At 35.8% G+C, this 20,142-nt stretch overlaps 1 protein-coding gene across 1 annotated transcript; it reads left to right on the forward strand.

Annotated features, from left to right (window-relative positions):
* Nucleotides 1-956: 956 nt before the first annotated feature.
* Smp_064650 (putative rest corepressor (corest) protein) lies at nt 957-18,179 on the forward strand (the record flags this gene model as incomplete). Its single annotated transcript, XM_018799882.1, has 8 exons — nt 957-1,026; nt 4,914-5,088; nt 7,071-7,248; nt 9,613-9,801; nt 12,230-12,807; nt 14,803-14,947; nt 15,806-15,871; nt 17,423-18,179. 8 exons carry the CDS (start codon nt 957-959, stop codon nt 17,612-17,614), a joined length of 1,593 nt encoding a protein of 530 aa, XP_018653751.1. The 3' UTR covers nt 17,615-18,179.
* Nucleotides 18,180-20,142: the final 1,963 nt, after the last annotated feature.

The raw sequence follows: 20,142 nt of genomic DNA on the forward strand, positions 1-20,142 counted from the left end.
CAAGATGAAGCAAAAAAGGGCCGTGAATGTGGGACACTATGACCGATAAGTTAGAAATAAGTTAAGAAAGGTAAATCGTATAATAGTAGTCATTAGGTCAAATGAAGTGCTATGATATTAAAAATATATATAAATACAATCTTTTTAATGAATGGTTATGCAATAAAAATATATAACAACAGTTTATCGTTAGTTCCCAGAAGTCGCTCATAATTTTACCTTTTTCGGAAACAACAAAATGCGACCCGCCCCTAGGCATTTAGGGAGTCTACATAAGACACTTCAAGTAGGTAAAACACAAAACTCTTCAGGCATAAAACCACGATAATGAGTCTGAATATTGTCATTAGGGTCTTTCTGACAGCTGTCTGTGAGGTTTTACAGACATATTAAAATAGTAATTGGTCAGTAATATGGTGGATGCTCTCTAAGACCTGTTTTTAAGAAGGTGATGACTGTTCCATACTGATGGTTGAGATTATTAAATGATATTTAGAGGGCTTAAATAAATAAACGAAATTTTACCGAAAAAGCCAAGTTGTAACTTATCGGGTCTTCTATGGCTTATCTTATCAGATAACATTATTATATAGGTACTTCAAACCGACTTTGAAAAGGTGATCAATGGAAACTTCAAAACTTGTAGACCATGAGATTTTTTCCGTAGGATAAATCACCCATTTTCTACTTGGAAAACTCTTGTAAGAAAGCTAAAAATCAAAATGAAATCATTCAGATTTCTAATTTTGTTTACCGTGCCATTTGATGAACTCATGAGCATAATAAGGTGCGAAATTGTCAACTGTTTTTGAAATTATCAGGTTAAGATCAGATTTTCAAAGTACTCAGAGTCAATCAATTTATTAGCTGAAAGCTGAATGAGTTTAAATATTGATAATTGGAAATAACTCACGTAGAACAAACCCCAAGGTCATCATTGGGAACAGACATTCCAGATGAGTAATGTGTTGACTCGTGGCCGCCTTTCACATTCGTTCTCGAACTCTGACCAAGATGCTTTCGAAAGTAAATTCCATGTTTAATATCTATGTGCATATTTGCATATACTTATGTTTGTCGAAGATGGCATTTGTGTGGCTCCGTTTGTTTGACGATTGTCGTTCTTTTCATTTACTGGTCATCAAAGAAGCTGAAATAACAACTGGTTCCAGCCCAGTTTCTATTTTAAACCACGTAATGACCCCGAAAATTATTTTCCGGAATTATAGCAGTAATCGTTCCGTTAATACGATCTTAGTACATGCTATAATGAGGAAGAAATCAAAAAGGTTTGAATGTCCAACGTAGAATCATTTGAGTAGTCTTTTAGTCAACATATAGCTGAGTTCGGTTCACTCACGAGTATTGTCATGCCCTGTAGATCAAAGTCTTTTATATACCGCGATATTCCATGTGGCTTCATCTATGTGACTCATAAAATATTAAACATTTCCTCATCAAACTGTCTAAGAGTTCTGTAAGGCAGCTACAACATGTGTCAATATTTTTGGTGCATGTGCTGCGTCTTTGCTGTCAGTATGAATTCGTAACCTCGGACTTTTCTCTTGGTATAATCACTTTCCACAGATAATCAGTAGATATAGTCCAATTAATTGCAGTTAAAGCCAACTACCGTGCAAATAAGATTTGTTGCTTTGTTCACGAATAGATCATCAATGTTTTGGGTTTTGGGTGCTATTTTCATCACAGCACATTTTAAACACTACCTATGCAGTTGTGTCGAAGTCAATGTCGACCGAATGTATATTTGTTTATACGATTTCCAATCCCATCTTTACATGATTCATCCTCGTACTAAATAAATGTCACGGTAATACTTACACCATCGTGAATGTATATCCTAAGGCTTCAATGACGAAGTTCATGAAGTCCAAAGTAGTGCATAAGTGTCACTAGTATATTTCCACCCAAACACAAATATCAAATTGTCAAGTACATTTTTGTAGAGACTTAAAATACCTAGCTACTTGTATTCGTTTGAGTAGTCTATTCCTATCAACTTGGAATATATGACCCAGGTAAACGTGTCCATTTTGGTTGTCTCATTTAATAAAGTGACTCCAAGTTATGTTTAATGGCTAAAGTGATAAAATATTGGTTCAGGATAAAGCCAAAGTTGAAAGAAAATACTTTAAATAGCCATTTATTTCCACTGAGTTGTCTTCAGAGTAATAGGATTGCCAGTATAAGAATTGTAGGGAATATTGAGATCTCGAAACAATCCTAGATAACTATTAAAAACATGGGAGCACTATATTTCCGTGCTATAGGTTTCCTCAGGAGCATGCGCCCACGACTTCACCGTCAGGAATCGAGTCCAGGACCCTTAGTCTCGCACCTGAATGCTAAATTTTGCTAGTTGGACTATAAAAGGTTGGGTCTACAACGTATCGTTGAAAGCAGTTTTGCTGTATGCTTGTGAAACCCAGCTTCTCCGATTTCAGGATGTCAGATAACTCTGTTTGATCATCCTTGTCTCCGAATGGTTGTTAACATCCAGGAGCAACACCATGTTAGTAATGCAGAGGTTTGGTAACATGTGTTTGGGCACAACGATGAAACGTCAGTTGGTGTCACCATCTTGAAACACCGACTTCGGTGGCTTAGACATGTCCTACGAATGTCGTCCCAGTGAATGCCAAATCGTACATTATTTGCCGATGCTGTAACCGGTTGGAAAAAGTGAAGGTGGTTAGCGCACAACACGGTGTCGCGGTACGAGAGAACTGTACAGAACTGACTTTTGTGGGTCCTCCACGACCTGGTGGTTGGGGTTCTGGCGATAGTGCAACACAGTAGCTTGAGATTTTATCAGAAATGGTTCAGAATAGAAGCCGCTGGCGATCCTACTGGGATTTTATTTTTGGTTTCTTCATAAAAGCGATCGCTACTTCTTTTACTGAAAGGATTCTTTCTGGTTGCATTTTCCCTAACTGAACTGTTTCTCCCATTATTATTATTAGTAGTAGTATTATTGTTATTTCACTCCCATACACTAATTCCTGTTCACTATTGTTTTTCCTTTTGTCACACGCACTTCACATTCTCTATCCCTTCATTCTCATTTTTATTGTGTGACGTTTATATATCTGGTGCCTCCTTGTCCCAATGTTTGTATTCAAACAAATAAATTATTCAGATACCTAGAACCTTAGTGAGAAAACCCTTTCTCCAACATTTGATGCTCTTAAAAATTTACGAAAGTCACTGTTTCATAAGTTTAGCCTTTTGGATGTTACAGTCTTCATTGTTAACCATTATAAGTGGTTGATAGTCCCATTTACGAATATCTGAATAAACATAAAGACTAATTATAACTACAGTTTGTCAATACTTACTTTATCTTCCTCGGAGTATTCAATATCTTATCACTCCCCACTTGGTAGTTTCCCATTCACGTGTCCTCTACTTGTTAATTTCAAAATATCTCTTCAGTATCTTCCTGTGTGATCACTTAATCTAAAACATTGTTGTCTATATTCACTAATGGAAATTAGATGTATTTGTTGACCGAACTTTCCTCAGCTTATCTACTATTGCTCGTATATCCTGGGACCACTGGGTAAATAATGTAGATGTTAGGAAACGGGTACTAGGTAAGGATGGCAAATCAATTGACGAAGTAGTGAAACTTCATCAGTTGAGATGGCTGGGACACGTGTTACGTATGCCCAACCACCGACTGCCCCGACGTGCAATGTTTCATGGTGTAGGAATAGGTTGGAAGAAAGCCAGGAGTGGCCAGACCAAAAACATGGCACAAATCCATGAAGTCACTGACAATTGGACTGAGCCATGTTGGTAGGTGTAGACTACCTGGTTGGGATTCGCGAGATGATAGCAACCGATGGTTAGAGACCTTGGGTGACATGGCTCAAAATCGTTTGTAATGGCGAAGGTGCATCCACTCTTTGTGTTCTGCCAAATTCTAATCTTCTGAATTCTTCATGTCTGTATCTTTTTTCTCCTAAATTTATTTCACTGTATTATACTCCTTCAATAACATCTTCAAACCCCAGATGCCCTGGTACGGCCGAGAGTGGGGAGAGTCCACTCTCCCTCTCCAAATGCTCTCGCATGGCCACGTGAATATATAGCCTCTGCCAGGGAAGTCCTACCCAATGCCTTCTCGCACTACGGGTGTTGTTTACGTAATTGAGAGGACGAAAAGCGAATGTCCGACGCTTTAACCGGGTTGGTGGACATGGCGAGTTCACCTAGGGGAGTTGGAAAACCCTGATTCCAAACCAATGGTGCAAATGGGCTGGCTCCAGTATCCTGAGTGAACAAATGGCGTATAAATCAATCGTTGGTCACCGGCTACCATGGTACTGCATCTCCTTACGATGCTCCACTGTTTTGTGGATCAGACCTTTAAGTCGAAGGCTCGGGGTGTGGCCTTTTAAGAAAACCACCTGTTTCAGTTTGAGCACCTGGGTAGTATCACAGCCCTCACACAAATCAAATGAGATTTTTGCGGCGCATATGTATCTGGTGCTTCCTTGTACCAATATTTGTGTTTAAATAAAATAATAAAATAATAAATCTTTCACATAATGCTTATACTCCTACTGCTTCTACCACTATGGGATTTGAATCGACAACTGAATCTCTGTGCTAATGTGGTATGGCAGCTCGAACTGATGTATGTACGTACGAAGTTCTACGTTGTGACTGACTGACTATTGTATTGGGGGACTGCCGCTTTGAACATAGATATAACTAAGTCATATTATTTGTTCGCAAGCTTGTATCTCTCATTTTATGTTGGCTTGGACTATCTTAAAATAGCTAAACGTCAGTTTGGTGTCACAACCGTAACAAACTTCCCACTGAAATCACAGACATATTCTCTGTGTACATCACTAAAGGTGCCTTTTTCTACTTTGTAGATGCAATTATTCGAGTCGGCACAGATTTCCAAGCTGACCTTCCGCCTTTCAATGGTGAACCACCTCCAAGCGTTTTGAATCAACCAGATCGGGGAGTTGCTTTATGGCTTCCAATACCTGGAAGCTTCCATAATCAGTTGGAGGAATTCTTGAATACAGCTACTGAAAAATATGGGTAAACCACCCAGTCTTAATATGTCTATATATGTATGACAATATGTATTAAATTGTTTTATAGTTAACTTAAATTAAATTTTAACTTCTCTGTCTAGTTGATTATTTTGAATGTTTACTATACAGTCTGACATTTTAGTACCTGTACGTATATATATCATGTGATTCAACCTTTTATAGACTTGTTTCATAATGATCTTGTGATGTAGATTGATTAATATCTTATGCCTCAGTCAACCTAGATTAATTACTTTACTAGTTGATTTATTTGTTTTAAATAAAACCATGCTTAAAATAAACATTAATCAATGAAAAATTTTGTTGCGTACCAAAATGCCTTAGTTGTGATATTCTTGATAGTATCTCTATGCTTTTTACAATAAGTAGGAATTTATTACAAACAAAAACAATCCACAAATAGTTACTTACGTAAGTGAATTATAACTCTTAGGAAGACCTGTTTTTTTCTAGCAACTACCGTGATGAAATGATGACATGTGTAACCATATGCGGTCTAGTAAATAACCCTAACTTATGGTTTGTGAATAACAGTTAAATATCTAAGCTTAGTTAGTATTTAACCTCAAACGTAATCTTATAGGGCGCTGGTTTGTGTTTGATATCAGTTCAGCCTCTTCTTAAATTTCATTAATCATTATCAAATTACAAAATGGTTTCTTAAATCTTTTAATTGCTTATTTGTTCCTGCTTCAGTCTGGGCACCTGGGCAGTATCACGGCCCTCACACAAATCGAATGAGATTTGTGAGGCGCATATTTATCTGGTGCTTCCTTGTACCAATATTTATGTGTTTAAATAAATAAATAAATAAATAATGTTTCCTTAAAGTAGTCTTCATCACAAATGTACATTAGGTGATCAGTCGGAAATCACGTTAATTTACATAATGATATGCACAAGTTAGCAATTGATGTATTTAACAAAATTTCATAAATATTTGTGATGTACTATGCGTCTACTGACCATCGTTGAAATTTACACTAAATTGAATGAAATACATCCTTAGTATTTTGTTTCCAATCGTTTCTCATCATTCATATTGGTGCTTAGTGATAGCCATTTTAGTTAATGCTTTCAGATGACATGTAGTAAAGCTTGTTAAGTTTTTCTTGAACAAAAAAAACTATAAAATGTTAGGTGGTTGGAAGTAGTTGCCACTCATCATCAAGGTGTATTTACAATCTTAATAGATCTAATAGTCTTTGGTAGATTAGAAGCCGCAGCACCCTGAGCTGCTCATTGTAAGACCTTATCACTGAGTTTTTCGGCTGGCATTGCAATCCATCACATACAGATATAACATGCTACATTGAGTCATTTAGACTAATGATCACATTGTAATTTAATCGAAAAAGTTCTATCAGCATCAAATGATTAAACAAACGCGCTACTGTTGGGAATGTTAGATCCCCAAAACTCATTTGGTAAATATCTTATTTTTGTAATTTTATTTTGGAAATCCGAATTTCTTGTATTCGCACCAAAAGCGCCCATTTCACCTTCTTATTGTATTTCCCACTTGACAGGACCTTAAATGTCATTGGTTCGTTGTCCCTTTTAATACGCTATTTTGTGATGTTCTTCAAGGGTATTTTTATGCTGTATATATACACTTGACTTGTGGTTGTTATTGTTGTTCCTACTTCTGGCTGTTTGTAGAATACACTTTCCCTCTTCTGAACCTGGACTTCTCCCTCTAGTCAGCGGGGCTGTAACACATCGGAATAGTTAGCTTATTTTGTCATTGTGTCGCTGAGTCTTCATTCTGTTAGCCGATTTGAGGGATCTCGTAATTTCTTTAAGCATAGCGACTATTGATCACTATTCATTGGTTGATTACTTGTAAACTTATTAACTGAATGAGATTCAATCTAATTCTATGCCAAAAACTACCATATAATCTTTATTTGTTGACATATTTATTTTTTTTAAAAAAGAAATATATTTCTATGTTTTATCAAGTTATTCAGAAGAACAAGCGCTTGCTTTACTTACATGGCATAAAATTGATTTTGATCATGCCTTAGCAGATTTATGCAATTTTAGTCCAATCAAATATGAATGGACAATATCTGAACGAAAAATATTTTTTATATCTGTCGACTATTATAATAAACAATTTCATCAAATAAAAAAACTTGTAAGTATCCATTTATTTTATAAACATAATTAAAGGGGACTGTTTATCTACACTAATCAGTAGTATATTTGTTAGTACTTTATTTATTATTTATTTATACACATAAATATTGGTACAAGTGGGTACCAGATACATATGCGCCGCAAAAATCTCATTTGATTTGTGTGAGGGCTGTGATACTGCTCAGGTGCCCAAACTGAAGCAGATGGTTTTCTTAGGGGACCACACCCGGAGCCTTTGATCTAAAGATCTGATCCACAAGGCAGTGGAGCACCGTGCGGAAATGCAGTCTCATGGTAACCCGTGCCCAACGATTGATTCATACACCATTTGTTCACTCAGGATACTGGAGCCAGCCCATGTGCACCATTGGTTTGGAATCAGGGTTTTTCAACTCCCCTAGATGGACTTTCCGTGTCCACCAACCCGGTTAAAACGCCGGACATTCGCTTTTCGTCTTCTCAGTTTTGTAAACAACACCTTTGGTATGAGAAGGCAGTGAGTAGGACTTCCCTGGCAGAGGGTATATACGCGTGGCCATATGAGAGCATTTTGAGAGGGAGAGTGGACTCTCCCCACTCTCGGCCGTACCAGGGCATTTTGGGGGCTGTTAGTACTTTAATAAGTCATGAAATGTCACCAATGAATTGATAATAATTCATCTTTATTGATCATGTCAAACCTGAATTGGCAGGAGTAATGGTTTATTTATTGAAGTAAACAAGTATAATTAGACAAAATTATATAGTATAGGGAAGAACTTGAAACAAGTTCGACAAATTTTCAGCCGGTCTTTGTAAGTGATTGGTTTGTGGAGTAGAAAACAATAATATTCCAAAGTATAAATAGATTCTACGTACTGAATGGATTTATAAAGTTTTCTACAGGTTAATCTGTAAATCGGTAAAGCAACGACATAAAAACTCGTCCTTATGGTTATAGATTACCTGTCTCCTCAAACCTTTAGGGTTAGAATGCTATATTATATGCAGAAGTGGTTTATACCCATATGACTAAATGAATTTTGCTCAGAAATGTAAGACACTCCATCTGATTAATTTGTGCATAAAATATAGTCCCATCAAGTTAAGGTTTGCTTGAGAACTGTGGGTTCAAGATTTTGATTTAAGCATAATGTTGATTTGTCTATCATACACGATTGATAGAGACTAGATTGAGCGTTTGGCACTATCATTTTACTCGCAATTATTTTAAACGTTTTATGAACCATACAAAATTATTTCTACTGGTCGCTATAAGCAATATGTGAATTTGGCCCAAACACCTAAAAGTCATGTTCTCAATTCTGATAGGCTCATCCCTATAATATATATTTTCTCATAATTAATTGGAATTTTTAAATAGACGGAAGATACGCATCGAGATATAGAACAAAAAAGAGTGGTTCAGTCAAAAGATGTCCTTTCGGTGAAATAAAGTCTCACTTTTTTTATGGTAAAAAACAGTATTTAGTCGGTTCTTTAAAACAGTTAACTAGTGGAGCTTTTTTACATGATCTGACACTTTAATGCTCTTTATCGTTCAAATTAGATAAGTGAGTATTTTAAAGATTATAATACACTACAAAGTGTTGTACGTGAAACTACAGTACATATATTGTTAATCAGGTAGGTTTTAGACAACCACTTAGTGATTGGTGCACTTCAATTTCAACCAGTAGGTCACAGGTTCGAACCTCACTTTGCTCACTTCAGTTTAGGCTGCTAGAAAAAGGTAGTATCGCTATTCTCCACACAAACAATATGGCACAATGTTGAGTGCATAAGCTTGTACTTTGTAAGTTACACCGACTCATGATTTAGATAGCTCTCTTAAATTTATTTAAATCATAAATCTGTCTATATCACATTTAGTAAGGGTGTGAATTATCCCATTGTTGATATTCACGACCGAATATTAACCAGTCTCTATTGGGACGTGTGCATCTAGTACTTTACCCCTTGGTACAATCATTTTGTCTCAGGTCCTTATAAAATAGGTGGTTTGTGGCCAGTAATGGAATCCAGAATGCGTTCCATCTTTTTTTGGGCTCATCATTTAAGCGTACCTACACCCCAGTGTTGATGTTTACATCAGGGTTCAAACCCAGTACCTTTCATACTAAACACCGTACAGATTATCCCCTTAGCTAATGGATGCAGATATCCACTAGCGTGTGCAATGGATATAATGTTTATATCATTTTAATGAGGGCTTGAATACTACTGCCAACCACAATCCATTTATTTACATAATATATGCATTAATTCATTCTGGTTATTCTGCTAATTATTCAATAATACAAACTTAACAATAATCACTTAACTATTTTTATACTGTTGTCCATCTCTCTCCCTTTAAAAGTTTCCTAATCGTACTGTCAATGAATTAATCCTATTCTATTATCTTAATAAACGTAATCAACAAACATTGCATGATATGGGTTTATATGGACCTAAATGGTCTAGTTTATATAAACGTGGTTATTTAATCCCAGGCATTTTACCACCACCGGATAATGTCCCTGTAAAGACATTGACCAATAATCATAAAGTTAGTTGTGTGCTGTTTTGTTGTTATTAATTGTTCTGGTTTTCAATGTGTATTTTGTATTGGTTGTTTGATTCTTTCCGTTTATATGATGAACTGCAATTGATCAGCACTTTTTGGTTTATGTACATCCTGTGAGGATCACCTCAATAATTCTATTAGGTCACAAGCATTAAAAGCAGAGTTGGATGGTGGCTAGCAGTAGAAACTAGGATGCGAGTTCCACTCTGTTTGAGACTCATCACGTAGATTTACCTGAGCCTCAATGTTTATGTTCACACTGATACCCGAATCCAGTACATTTCACATTAAACACCTACCGCGTTATCCACTTAGTTACTGAATCCAAACAGGGACTTGCTTATGCAGTTTTTGTTTTGCTTACATGTGTTTCCTACTTTCATTATCGTTACCTGAAAAGATATAAATTTAAATATACCTATGAAGTCGTAAATAATTTATGCACAGAAAGAATTATTTTCAACAAGTTTGTTTTGAAGATGTATAATCCTATATCTGTATATGGTAAATTGTAGATCACTGAATAATTATATCAGTATGCGGGATTTATTTGTGTATTTAAACACATAAGCATTGGTACAAGGAGACGCCAAATATATATGCTCCACAAGGCAGTGGTGCAACTTTAGGAGATGCAGTCCCACGGTAGCTGGCGACCAACAATTGGTTCATACGCCTTTTGTTCCCTCAGGATCCTGGAACTCATGTGCACCATTGGTTTGGAATCAGGGTTTTTCAAATCTACTAAATGAACCCTCCATACCCACCAGTCTGGTTAAAGCGCCAGACATTCGCTTTTCGTCCTCTTGATTTTGTAGAAAACATTCCCGCCGGGAGAAGGCAGTGTGTAGGACTTTCCTGGCAGTGGTCGTGTACGCGTGGTCATGTGAGAGCATTTTGAGAGAGAGAGCTGACTCTCTCCACCCTTGGCCGCACCAGGGCATTCGGGAGCTACTTTGGTATTAATGTCAGCTAGTATAATGTACCATTCATGCAAAATGTGTTACTTAAAGCTGGGTAGAAAAATATGCACTTAGTAGGTGATGGTAAATAGAAACCGAAAAGTTGCTTAGATTTCAACATATCATAGTTTTTGTCATATACTTTATTTGTAGTCACTGATATTATCGACCCGTATAAAATAAAGTTGTCCAACTATTTTTGTTTTATTTAGAATAAAAGTAATTTTCACTGTCCTACAGTAGATCAAAATAACGCTAAGAGTATTGTTTCGCATTTTGTATGCCAATAAAAATTGGTCAGTTGCATATGTTAACTTCAATAATGTAAAAATACAAATGCTTGCAAATAAATTCATTGCCGTTGAATAATAAGTGTCTATCTGAACCTAGTAGCTCATCGGATAATATGTCGGAGTTCGAAGCAGGATGTATTGAGTTTAAGTCTCAGTATGATCATCATCGCTGAAATCCAGATACATTCGTCTGACAAGTGCGAAATAGGACGAAATACGCTTCCATGACTCCACTGCTACCTAAAATCCAACTTTGTTAAGCATATTTGCCCGTTAGTTGTCTTTTTCGCGCGAATTATCCTCACCTTCAAAACACATACTTAAATATCAAGCTTTAAGGAATTTCTGAAGTCATATGTAACAACACTCAACAATTAGACGGTTCAAATTAATCGCAGTTTGCTATTTTTAAGGTTGACCCCGTTGTTTTTTTGTAAGGAGGCAGTATTTCTGAAGATTTTGCATATCTGAAGGAAACATCTTGCTGTTGTCACACTCTTCTACACAGTTAAGAGTATGACTTCGTCCTCGGACCATGAGTTTGTTCCTTCCACTTTTTACCTATCTCTAACCGATTTACCTAGCATATTAGGACTGGTCAGAAGTACTCTAGCGAAGAGGTCGATCAATGGCAATCATAAGTGACCTAAAGGACAAGTGCATCTCATTGGCTAAGAAATAGGTCAATTTCCTAAGGATCGGAGTGGTATATACATAAATGAGTATTGGCAGATTTTATTCGGTAACCCAACAAACTTTCTCGCCCACTCTTGTGTTTTCGCTCAAGTAGTCAGTTGGAAGGTTATTGTGTAGCACACCGTGTATCAATATCAAACTTTGGACACCCCCTGTCATGACAGGGACCCAAAGAAACAGGTCTTCCAGTTACCGTAGCTCGATTAGTCATCACAATATGCAAGCCTGACCATCATGTTGGAATAGCGGCTATGGTCAGGATCGTTTACATGATGTCTGGGCATAACATTAGATAAGTTAACCATCGTTATTTAGCACGTTTGATTTACAGATAAGTAGTTACCTTTTGTTTTGAATATTTCATCTCGGTAGGTAGGCGAATTCTTAGGATTTTGATCAAAAATTCAGTTGAATGAATTTATCTCATATTTCTTTTCTATATATATTCATTTTACATAGAAATATACTATCGATTTAGATATGAATGATCCGGTCGATGCAGAAATCAAACGTTATTTTGATACTTTGCATGGTTGTGTATTGCCGGAATCGGAAGAATCAAATCAAGACACCGAACCTGGTGGTGGTGGTGCATCAAGTATGCAATCGGATTCTGAGGCAGAAGTGCGTACACCATCTTCTTCCGCAATAGCAGCCAATATTGAAGGGAGTGAACAAGTATTAGACTATGAACAGAGTAAAGTAAGAAAAGATTCCAACGGACCTGGTCGTAGACGTCGAAAACAACATGGTGTTGGCGGTAAAAGTCGATCTACCACTGCAGGATTTATTTTATCCCAATCATCATTAAATTTATTACCAGATGATTTTAATCCAACAAATCGTTTATCTGTACGTAAACATGCACGTTTTGAAGAAGAGATTGCAGCTGTAACATCAGCCGCTATAACTTCTAATAATAGTAGTCATTTACGTGAGAACAACAAAATGTCAGCTGAAATGCATACCGGTATTAATCCTGGTGTACGTAATTCCAGAAGAGGTATTTTTTTTGCTGCAACACCACATACCATAAGGTATTATTTCATTAATGTGTAAACAAAATGATAAAATGTTTAGGTTCTGAATTCTTTTTTTTCCCTTTTTATAGATTATATCCTAACTGTTCGAAATAGACATACAAGATAACATGGCTAGGGTAATAACAATAACAATTTATTATTAAATTACAGTATTTGTTAAGAGTGTAGACTCATCATATGCTTAGGAAAATACGTTTTCGATTGGTTTGTAAGGCAAAGGAACAGTGGGTAAATTGAACATACTTCACACCATTAAAAAGGTTATTTTCTTTCTTTTTTTTATCACTGATTAGTTTTATAGATACGCATCTTTTTTGATAGTTACCCTTTTGGTCATGCCTTTTATTACTGTGAGAACTATAAATGCATAGTTATCAGTGTACTCTAATAATTTGGGACTAACTTCAAAGTATGGATACTTTTAAACATTTTATAATTAGTCCTAAACATATTTGCCCTGGTACGGCCGAGAGGGGTGAGAGTCCGCTCTCCCTCTTGAATGCTCTCGCATGGCCACGTGAATATATAACCTCTGCCAGGGAAGTCCTACCCAATGCCTTCTCGCACTACGGGTGTTGTTTACGTAATTGAGAGGACGAAAAGCGAGTATCCGGCGTTTTAACCGGGTTGATGGACACGGAAAGTCCATCTAGGGGAGTTGGAAAACCCTGATTCCAAACCAATGGTGCACATGGGCTGGCTCCAGTATCCTGAGGGAACAAGTGGTGTATGAATCAATCGTTGGTCACCGGCTACCATGGTACTGCATCTCCTCACGATGTTCCACTGCCTTGTGGATTAGACCTTTAAGTCAAAGGTTCCGGGTGTGGTCCCCTAAGAAAACCACCTGTTTCAGTTTGGGCACCTGAGCAGTATCACAGCCCTCACACAAATCAAATGCGATTTTTGCGGCGCATATGTATCTGGTACCCACTTGTACCAATATTGATGTGTTTAAATAAATAAATAAAATAAAGTGTTTTAGTTTCTTAAAATTTAATTCTAAAACTCATCAATTATTTAGTGATGGTCATTGAGTAACCTTCATTAAAATTAAGGTTAAAATGAATTATGAATTTCAAACAAGTATTATATGCATTGATTTGTTTAAATTATAAAGACACTAAACAAAGGATATAGCTTAACAATTTGAGAATGTATTTAAGGAAGTTTACGAAGGCTGATTTCAGCTGAAGAGAAAATTAGGAAAATACGCTGGAGGTGGATAACACATAAATTGCGAAAATCGTCAGACTGCATCACGTGGCAAGGGCTAACTTGAAATCTTGAAGGGAAAGGAAAAGAGGAACATCAAGGAACATATTACCCCGGGGAATCGGAACCAGATATCAAAAAAATGAATAGCAGTTGGAAAGGATTGTCTATGACAAAGTTCGATGGAGAATACTGGTGGCCGGCCTATGCTACTCCACGTGCAGTAATAGGTATAAGTAAGTACAAAGGCTAATGCGACAGAATTTTACATTTATTCTAAATCACAGTTTACGACTTGTTGGACACTTGATTGGGAACATCATGAACTTCAATATTCATCCAATGTTACTGTGCAATTAAATATTGCTATTTTTTTCCCTTTGTACACGCGTGATTAAGTCCGTGAAAAATCGATACAGATCTATACTAAATCATAAGCTGCTTATATTGGTCCATCTGGTCTCCTAAATGAAAATATTATTCTGTTAGCTTCTTATGAGAACAACGGTACTGGGTTCGAGTCTCGGTGTGTATATCAGGATGCAGGTACATCCAGCTGACATGTCCCGAATAGGACGGAACGCGCGTTCTGTATTCCACTGCTAGCCACCATCCATCTTTGCTTATTATAATTATTATTATTATTAACCCTTCGGCGCTCATCACGTATGTATTGTTTCTTCATTTGCCCTCTTTTGACTATCTTTCATAATTCTTTTGTTTTGTTTTTTTCCAACAAAAAAACTAAACAAAAACAAACCAATCTATTTACAGACCAACATTACCTTCTGGAGTGTATCATTCACATAGACAATTTCTTCGAGTATGTCATTACACAGCTGACCAATATAATCAAGAAATCGATCAGTTGAATAGTACATTACAGACATTATGTAAACAAGTTGATGAAGGGAATGAGGTAAATGTATAAAATTGTTATTTTCTTATGATTACCTTGAATTTGCTAAATGTTGGAGTTTATAGACTGTAATTAATATACACCGTCCTTTGCTAAGCCATTTTAGGTAATCCTATCAAACGCTGTGAAAAGTTGGTTTTGGTGAAATGACCCATGTATTTAACTTAACAACACAGATCAATTCCGTCTTTTGTTTTTCTATACTTTTAGCCCTTTGACTTATCATTCATATGGTTGCATCAAAGATTCTAAGTGGGTTATGCCCAAGCTTATGTTATCTTGATATGTTGAGTATTATATTGTGGTAAAAATAATTTTGAACTGTATAGTCATAATATCTAGAATGTGTTCTAGATGGAGGGAAAAGAAAATGTGTAGCACAAATTACATATTCATCATACTTTTTAAAAACTTTTTACTAGCTGGGAAGTAAACAGCTTAAATTTACATGGCAGCAAATCAGAGAGATCAGACATAAATATGCATCACTCTTCTATACCGTGATTGAAGTTGGTGTGTATTTATATGTATAGAATTTAGCTAAATAGTGTAAGGAAATAGGGTTCGACATTTCCAGCAACCGGCTAATTTATTCCTAATTGTAATCTCAGTCATGGACAACTAAATGTTTTAAACACTCTCAGGCTTCCACTGAATAAGTTTGTGGGATTTTATTGTGTCCTCATTATATCTGCCGGAATCTATATTTCTTACATCTTATAATGTGTAGTATATCCACAGCGCTAATCTTTTGTTCTTTCATTAGTCTAGTGTGATTTCATTTGAATTTATTCACATTAGTTTTGTGTAGATACTTCCTTATTGCTATGTCTAACTTTGAGTTTGATTTATTTAAAGCTTGCTCAACGAGAAACTCAACTCCTGAATGGTATCACTTCGTTACGACCTCCTTCACTGCCTATTGTAAGTGGAGATTTTAACTATTCTGATATTATATATGCTTGTTATACTTCATTGTAACTTAATTTTTGAACATTCCAAAGAATGTGGTTCAAATCTATTATAAATTCGATAGTATAACAATTCACAGCGTTAGTAATTCAGTCTATTAATCATATATTTTGATTTAATAACTACGACTAATAACTATTCTATGAGGATGAACAATACTAATGGCCTGTCTAGATTCCAATCAAATGAGACAAGACTCATATTAGTGTGGTCAGACATTGGAATCTCTGCCCTTCAGTTTATTATTTATTACACATGTGGTTTATGGGGATTGTTGAAGTTTATAGTTAAAATCACAAATTAAATAACGACTGAATGTCTAAAGTTCCATCCTCAGTTGGGGTCGCAGATGTGCACTTCTGAAAAGTCTCGTGCCGAAACAAAACAGCAATCCAGTGCTTCCTGATTTTCAGCGGTTGACTAAGTCCATTCCTTGATGTTAACTGTAAAATCTCAGATTATCCTTTGATTTTTTACATCATTTTCCTCTAACTTGTAGTAGTTGTCATGGTATTTAGCTGTCAGAGTTTCACCATCCAGCTAGTTAGCTTCGTCAGTCCTGAACCTATAAAAAGTCTATGTTTATTGACTATGTCACATGAAAGTCAGAGAAATTTGGCTAGATGCAAACATGTTGTAGTGTGTTTTTAATATTAGTCTTGATATTTGAAGTAAATTGATATATGAAACCAATCGTACATGAACCTCTAAAGTCACACACTGCATCAAATGTAACTATGGAAATGAGTTGTAATATACAGTCAGATTATCTTCTGAACCAAAAGTTAATAGCCTCACTGATAATATCTGTTTCATCTTAACATGGACGGTTACTCAAACATTTAGATATTTATCATTCAGTAACTCAACGGAATACAATACAACTGGGTTATTTTGAGTCACTATTGACCTAATTATCAGTTTCTTTAATGATTATTTTCAGCCAACTATCCAATGTCTAACAAGGTGAACCATGATATCGAGCTATGCAAAGTTTACTGACCATGTATTATTACCTAATCGATAAAATTCGCCATACAATATTAATTGAATTTTAACATATTTTGATAATTCATAACTAAACAGTGTAAATCATTAGTTATTATAGATAATTATTATAGGTTGGGTGGTTAGAGATAGTTCATAGACAACTATGCTTAACCTAGCTTTCGTCTTAGTTATCTCTTATGAGCGAGATATATCTGAAATTGTGAAGAAGCTGATGCTTTTATGAGATTCGAACGTGGGTCACCCAGCTTCATAATCTCAGACGCTATCACTAAGTTATTTGGCCTTCAACTTACCTCTTGTAGGACTGTGTTATTTAAATTGCTTAATCACCAAGTAGTAACCAGTATTAATTCTGTCGATTAAATTCGATCAGCGTTAAGAATGACATTACTCAGTGGTAGTGATCACTGAATTGTAAATAATTGGTTTAGTTTTTTATAATCGTTACCTCTTAGTTAATTCTTTTGAAATGTATATATATATATTTTATAGGATCCCTATTGGAGTCCAGTAGATATACAACTTGCTTGTCATGCTATCGGTAAATTAGGACGTGATTATAAAGGTATCGCTGAGTGTTTATTAAATAAAACTCCAAGTATGGTAGCTACATTAATAGAAATGCATGGACAACACTTGAATTTGAATCAATTAGCATCAATGGCTCCAATTATCATACTTTAATAATATTTTTCCTACATACATTTATATAAATACTTTATTTATAAATAGTAAAAAAGAAAACGAGTTATCCAGTTTCTGTAAATGTTTTCCATGTTTTGTTGTTGTTGTTGTTGTCATTCCAGATTGTGCTTCTACTTCCTCCCCCCCCCCTAGTAATACAATGATTAGTGTATATTTTCTTCTTGACTTCATGCATTTTGTCAATAACATCGTTTCTTTGTGAATAGACTTCTCCTCCCACAGTTTCTTGCCGGTTTTTTCTTCTTTTTTGGTTTTCGTTTATATCATTCTATACAAATTGTTTCATCTTATGACCTATGTTGCTTGTTTTTAACACATACACATACGTACATACTCACACATACATGCATATGTTCATTGTTGAGTTTGTTCCCCTTGTTTACAAGTTTCTACATTTAGTTATCTGTTTTTTCTTCTATATTTGTTTTAGGTTTCTTTAAATAAGTTTTAAAAAGGATAATGAGTTACATAGTGATAATTTCTTAGAAATGTTAAAGAATATTGCTATGTATTTTCTTTTGTAATATCGATTTGTAACGGTTGAGTTCTGTATTTGTTCATTTGATTTATAGTTGAAAGCGTGAGTCAATTGAAGCTAGACCACCATGGAAAACCTGGAAGCATTGGACGGCCGTTTCGTCCTATTATGGGACTCCTCAGTGGCAGTGCGCATCCACGATCCCGTACTCGCGAGATTCGGACCCAGGACCTATCAGTCTCCACGATGTGGGAGATGCTAAGATGACATTTGTAAGATACGTCGAAGCCACGAAAAAAGTGTTTCAAGATGATAAGACTAATTGGATTGATTTAGTTACTTATAGTGTAGTGAATGAGAACACGGGTGGGGACAATCGAATATATTTAAACACAAATCAGTGACTATCTCACTAAATTCTGATAACCATACAGCAAACAGTTAATTTGCAAAATAACAACCAATTATCTCAATCTTCACTGTTTCTTCTATAAATATCAGTTCATCCTCTCTAATTTCATTGTTCATGCATTTTCATACCGATTGCGCTGCATTTCTGTTCGTTCCTTGTCGATCTTCTGCCAAAATACATTCTATGTCTGACCATCACCATATACTACTTATATAGATATAAGTAGACCACACTACAATAGTATATAAAATATGGTATAATAGAGCATCAAATCAAGACATGATAGTATTCCATGAAGACACTAATTGTTAGAATATATGCTATGTAGTTAGTTGCAGACTATTATCTGGTTGATGTTCGCGTGATTATAGTAACAAATGATTATTGACGTTGAATGATATGGCTTAAAATCATCCTTAGCGGTACAGGTGCATTCATTATTCTCATTAATTTAGATTTTCTTTTCGAATCGTACCTTCAATACTTAGTCTTTTGTATTACCAATAATACTGGTACTATATCTACTACTTTTGAATTTTCCCTGATGCTTTCAACTCTCTTTACTAACTAAAGTGTGACAATTTGAACCGATGGACACATGTGCCAGGTTCTACGTTGAGTATGACTGATTGATCGGAAAATGCACTACTTAAATGAAGTGCTAATCTTATAAAGAAATAAGGAAGGGAAGGATAGTACAGTTGATAAATAAAAGAACAGTAATAATGTTTGATAGGAGACGCAGTGGAGATAAAAATACACTCAAAAGAGAATCCTTTCAACTAGGAAAGTTTATTTCAGTTTTATGAAAGATGTAATGAAAAAAACTACGAAGGGATTGTTATTGGCTTCTGTTCTGGACCACGTTTGACAAATTTTCAAACCGCTCAATCGCACTTTCTCACTACAACTATGGAGTCGTATTGGGCTGATAAATGTCTGTCAAACCCATCCGTCATTCCACGGTACTATGTTTTAAACTGACTACTCAAATTTTTCTATTCTGTCAGAGTATTGACAACTAATCCACGATGTGGGATATGCTAAGATGATATTTGTAAGACATGTCCAAGCCACGAAGCAAGTGTTTCAAGATGAAAAGACTAATTGGATTACCGTCGCTACACTTGAATATGAACTATCGAACCTCTGTGTTACTAATATGATGTTCCTAATGGATTTCAGCAATCCTTCGGAAACAGCAACTATCGAACACGCAATCATTAAAGATTTTCAACTTCGAAGAGCAATGTTTTGTTAGCAAGGAGAAGAATTACTTTCACCAATGCATCGTAAACTCGACCTTTTAGATTCAAACTAATGTCAAGACATGACTAAAGGTAGAACAGTTGGTTGTGGATTGATTTTATCGACTATACCTCCGCCAAAACTCACTCAGGTACAGGAACTTTTCAACTAATGATAACTCACCAAAAGCAGTGGTTGCAGGCACATGCTTCCGCCAGGTCTTGTGGAAATGTTCTACTTTTAGAAGGTGCATACCCTATGCCATATTTAGAGACATTCACAACTGAGTAGGCGGAATTTAAATAGTGTGTGTACTACTGCACATTGGTGTTATTTGCATATGTAAGGCTGAAAAATCTTTCTTCTCAT

Source organism: Schistosoma mansoni, chromosome W, assembly GCF_000237925.1.
Source record: "Schistosoma mansoni strain Puerto Rico chromosome W, complete genome".
Lineage (NCBI taxonomy): Eukaryota > Metazoa > Platyhelminthes > Trematoda > Strigeidida > Schistosomatidae > Schistosoma > Schistosoma mansoni.